At 56.1% G+C, this 5083-nt stretch overlaps 1 protein-coding gene across 1 annotated transcript; it reads left to right on the forward strand.

Annotated features, from left to right (window-relative positions):
- Positions 1 to 1633: 1633 nt before the first annotated feature.
- Positions 1634 to 4030, forward strand: CLEC14A (C-type lectin domain containing 14A). Its single transcript, XM_040559625.1, has one exon. The coding sequence runs from the start codon at positions 2372 to 2374 to the stop codon at positions 3788 to 3790; it is 1419 nt and encodes a 472-aa protein (XP_040415559.1). The 5' UTR covers positions 1634 to 2371; the 3' UTR covers positions 3791 to 4030.
- The last annotated feature ends 1053 nt before the right edge of the window (positions 4031 to 5083 follow it).

Genomic DNA, 5083 nt, shown 5'->3' on the forward strand with positions numbered 1-5083 from the left:
AAAAATGCTGCGCCACACAGCAGCTGGGAGAGTGAGAGGAGTGAGGAACAGCCTTGCAGGCACCAAGGTCAGTGAAGAAGGAGGGGGAGAGGTGCTCCAGGCGCCGGAGCAGAAGTCCCCTGCGGCCTGTGGTGAGGACCATGGTGAAGCAGGTTGTCCCCCTGCAACCCATGGAGTACCATGGTGGAGCAGGGTTCCACCCTGCAGCCCGTGGAGGAGACCACGGTGGAGCAGGTGGACCTACACTGACAGAGACTGTGGCCTGTGGAAGACCCCTGCCAGAGCAGATTCCGGGCCGGACCTGTAGCCCGTGGAGAAGAGACCACGCAGGAGCAGGTGACCTGGCAGGAGCTGCTGCCCGTAGGGGGTCAAGGTTGGAGCAGTTCGCTGCTGAGGGATGGACCCCATGGTATGGACCCATATCTGGAGCAGTTCTTGAAGAGCTGCTGCCTGTGGGCAGCCCACACTGGATCAGTTCAGCAAGGACTGCATCCCGTGGGAGGGACCCCACAGCACAGGGGACGAGAGTGACCGAGATGGAGCGGTGGAAAAGAAGCACTATAGACTGACCATAACCCCCATTCCCCCGTTCCCCTGCGCCGCTTGTGGGGAGGAGGTGGAAGAGGGTGGATGGGGGGGAAGGTGCTTTTGGTTTCTTTCCTTTGTTTCTCACTTCTCTAGCTTGTTAGTAACAGGCAATAAATCTCACTATCTCCCTATGCTGAGTCTGTTTTGCCCGTCACGATAATTATTGTGCGATCTCCTCGTCCTTATCTCAACCCTTGAGCCCTTTTCATCATATTTTCTCCCCGTTCCTTTTTGAGGAGGGGGGAGTGAGAGAGCGGTTGTGGTGGACCTCAGCCGCCCACCCAAGTAAAACCACCACATATCTACATACTGGATACCATGGATGTACTTTATATAGAACTGATATAGATGACTTTTTTTGCCCTTTTGCCCCTCATCTTCTTGTTAAAAAATAAAAAAAAGAGAGATTTTGTGAATAGAGACCACTGTGTGCTTCCTGCATTCATTTTTGATTCAGGACACAGGGTCTGGGGCAAGTGGAACAGCCTGAATCTAAGCTTTTGATTTTTCTTCAGTATGGTTTACTGCAGTTCTGACATTGCAGCAGAAGCTGCTCAGCTTCATGAGGACACCGTCTCTAAAACAGTTTGTCAAGACAGTTTCCTGCTGGAAAGCTTGTAAAATTTGCCAAATATTTAGAATATACAAAAATATACAGTGCTTCTGAACTTCATCACATTGTATGTCTGTATGCTGGTCTTTCAACTCCTTCTTTGAGGAAGCCAGAGAAAGTAAGCGTGGGCCTAGAGTCAATGAGATCCATGCAGGTCAGTCTAAAACTAGTTGAATCAGGCTTGTCCTCCACATTTATTCCACCTAAGAAATTAAATTCCTAAGAATGGGCTGTAGAGACACAGAGCCTACCAGCATGCTTGAGCAGGGTGGGGACTTTGTTCAGGACTGAATCTATGTGGAGCCTTGATCCGACTGTAGAAGCCACTCCTCCAGAAACAGCAGCTACTGATGAACCTCACTTTCTTAAAAAAATTCCAAATAGATGACACTTTTTTTTATGCTATTTTATTTGCTTTCTCTGAGTTATCTGCTTTTTGAGACACTAGCAGTTTCTATTGCATCGCGCTCACTAAACTGAAAACATTGACATGGGTTCTTCTGAAGTGAAACCTGGAAAATGAAATGCACATGTATGTATTGTTTTTATGCCACATAAAATGCCTGGGAATGAAACTGATGTGTGCTGCACCTGAACGTTTGTGTGAGGTTAAGAGCAGAGGGATATCCCAGTATGGAGTATGAATAGGAGGCGACACGCAAACTGCCTGTGGAAGAACAGTTGCACCAGCTCAGTAAAGCTCACTTAAAAACAACCCACTGTGCGTTGGCACAGACACCTATAAATGCATTCAGGCCAACTTTCTCGAAACATGAGTGTGGAATCAGTTCTGGCGAGTGTTCGCCTGGTGTGTCGGGGTCGGCGGGGCTGCACTACTTCACCTAACCCTCAGCCCCTCAGCTCTGAAGGCAGGGCTGCTGCCGCTGGGCCTCCGGGCCTCGCTGCCCCTCTCGGGGCCAGGGCGGGCACCGGGACTTTTCCACCCTCACCCCGCCGCCGCTGGAGCCCCGCCAGCCGGGGCCGGGCCAACGTTTCCTCGCTGCCCGCCAACAAACGGAGGATGCCGAGGTCAAGCCCGGCTCTCGACACGCTTCCTCCGGCGGCCCGCGGGGGAGGGCCGTGGGCGCGGGGTGGGCCAGGCCGAGCCGGGCAGAGCGGAGCTCCGCCAGAGCCGCCGGGGCATCCCTCGCCCCTCAACCCGCCGCGACGATGAGGCGGGCCGGGCCCTGCTGCCTGCTCCTGGCCGCGGCCTGCGCCCTGGGGCGGCCCCAGCCGCCCGCCGCCGTGCGCTGCCAGGCGGCCGGCGCCTGCTTCAGCGCCCACCTCGCCAACGCCTCGTACGGCGAGGCCCGGAGCGCCTGCGGCCGCCGACGGGGCCGCCTGGCCTGGGTGGGCGGCGAGCCGGAGCTGCGGCTGCTGCTGGCGCTGCTGCCGGAGGTGGCGGCGGGGCCCGCGCTCTTCTGGGTCGGGCTGAAGAGGAACGCGTCCGCCTGCACCGACGTGGGGCAGCCGCTCCGCGGCTTCTCCTGGGAGGACTCCACCGACGGGGCGGCCCCGCGGGAGGTGCCGGCGGCGCTCGGCCGCTGGGTGAAGGAGCCCGTGCGGAGCTGCGTCTCCGCCCGCTGCGCCGGGCTGCGCCTGGCGGCGGCCGCCACCGCCGACCCAGGCTGGGGATGGCAGGAGCAGAACTGCCAGCGGCAGAGCCAGGGCTACGCCTGCAGGTACGAGGACGAGGGCGCCTGCCCCGACCTCCGCCCCACCACCGCCCTAGGCCTCGACTACCGCCTGCCCTTCGCCGAGCGCAGCGCCGCCCCCGGCTTCAGCCCGCCGGGCACCGTGCTCTCCGTGGCGTGCCCCGGTGGCGAGGTGCGGCTCTCCTGCCAGCTCGAGCCGGGCGGCTTCGCCTGGAAGGGCACGGACGAGCCTGTCTGCCCCTGCCCCTTCGGCTACCTGCGGCCCGGCACCGGGCAGTGCGCCCCGGCCGCCGAGTGCCGCGATGCCAGCGGCGGCCTCGCCTGTGACTGCGCCCCGGGCGGGCGGGACGGGGCGCCCTGCGCGGCCCCGGGGGCGGCCCCCACAGCCGCGGGCGGCAGCCGCCTCTCCGCTCCGGGCCCCGGCGGCTCCCCGGGGCCCCCCGCCACGCCGCCCGCCGGCCGGGAGCAGCCGGCGGCCCCTCCGCCTTCCTCCACCTCGTCCACCTCCTCCTCCTCCTCCTCCAACTACGTCTTCATCCTGGTGACGGTGGCGGTGGTGGTGCTGGTGATCTTGGTCATGACCGTCCTGGGGGTCTTCAAGCTGTGCTTCAACAAGAAGCCGGAGGCCGGCGGGGACAAGGAGCCGGCGGCGGGCGGCAGCAAGGCGGAGGCGGGCGCCGCGGAGACGCGAGAGGCAGCGGGCGGCGAGTACGGGCGGCAGGGACCGAGCCCTGCCCCGCTCTTACCCCGCTCCCTGTCGCTCCCTGTCGGTCTCTGCCACACGCCACCCGCGGGCCCGGCCTCCAAAATCACCGCTCACCGGCAGCCGCAGCCGGCTGCGGGTTTCCCTTTTCCCCAAAAAACTTCCCCGGGGGCCTTGCTGCGAGCAGCTGAGAAGTGGACGCTTTGGACCACTCCGTGCCTTGAGATTTAGACGTCGTTCCTCGACCGGAGGCTCTCCTTTTCGTGCTCATTGCTGGGACGTTTGGGGATGTGAACCGCCGTAATTTCGGAGGAAACTGTGACCCATACTCTTTCAGACTGATATTCTTATAAACGAAGAGCATTTCTATATCTTTAAGGTCACTAAGTTGCTAAGGAAGGGGGAGGTTAATGGGGGTTCAGTTTTATATTTCAGCTGATGGAAAGAATAAAGGATTATTTAAAGCCTAAATTGCTGCTCTTATTGTAACTTCATGCAATATTCATTTTTATTGTAGCAGAACAACAAGTTTTCCAGTTACAATTTTGTTCCTAGGGTGTGTTGGTACAAAACTTGGTTTCTGCTTGCAGCGTGGGGATCCCTTGCAATCAGACAAGGTGCCTGCACAATTCTCACGCTGTGAGAAGGGTTAACATGGGTCCACAGCATGCGAATCCCAAGCTTTTCTGAAATCTTGTTTTCCATGGAGTCCCTTGAGAGCAAGGAAAGAAGGATTCACCCTTTGTGCCCATTTCTAATCGAGGTAAACACTTCCTCTGTGATTTCCCTTCGGAATTTCCCATAAAGCAGCTTTCCTCCTGACCACATGACTTGCTTTCAGTGCAGCTCATAGTGCTGATGCTCACTACCTATTGTTAGTGTTGATTTTCAATTAAAGTGGTAATGCTAAATATTGATTCAAGGTTTTCTGAGTGCAGTAAGACACAGGAGCTCATCCAAGCCTTTTGGGGTGCATGGAAGAGAGGGAAATATTTTCTTCCTTTAAGAGTATGTTACAGTTGAATATGCCTTTTTCTAAGCTGCCTTGCCAAGCTGCTGCTTTTTTTTTTCTTTTCTTTTCTTTTTTCTCTCTTCCTCCCTTCAGAGCTGACCTGACCCTTTGACTACTTTCATTTTGTGACTTTCCTTTTGAATTTGGAGGACTCTGTTTCAAACAATAAAGTGTATTATTGCCTATTTTTCCTGCAAGCAAAGACTTGATGATTTATCTGGTATAAACTTCTGCTAAGGATAAAGTTTGACATAGCGTGCTTTTTTTCCCCTCTCTCTTGTTTTAATGATGATAGTCTGTAGCCTTCTGGGAGACGGCCTTTTGCTTTTCTTAAGGGTATCCCAGACATCTGTGAACCATTAGGCTGTCTATAGCTATAAATTCTACTTTGTTATGACAGGAATTAAATCCAGCTAGGTCAGAATACTAGTCAGTACAAAGCTATCTCACAATTTGCATACTTTTCTAATCTGTTTATCTGACATTTGTGTTACAAAAGGCAAGCGTTTTTC

This window comes from Cygnus olor, chromosome 5, assembly GCF_009769625.2.
Source record: "Cygnus olor isolate bCygOlo1 chromosome 5, bCygOlo1.pri.v2, whole genome shotgun sequence".
Taxonomy (NCBI): Eukaryota; Metazoa; Chordata; class Aves; order Anseriformes; family Anatidae; genus Cygnus; species Cygnus olor.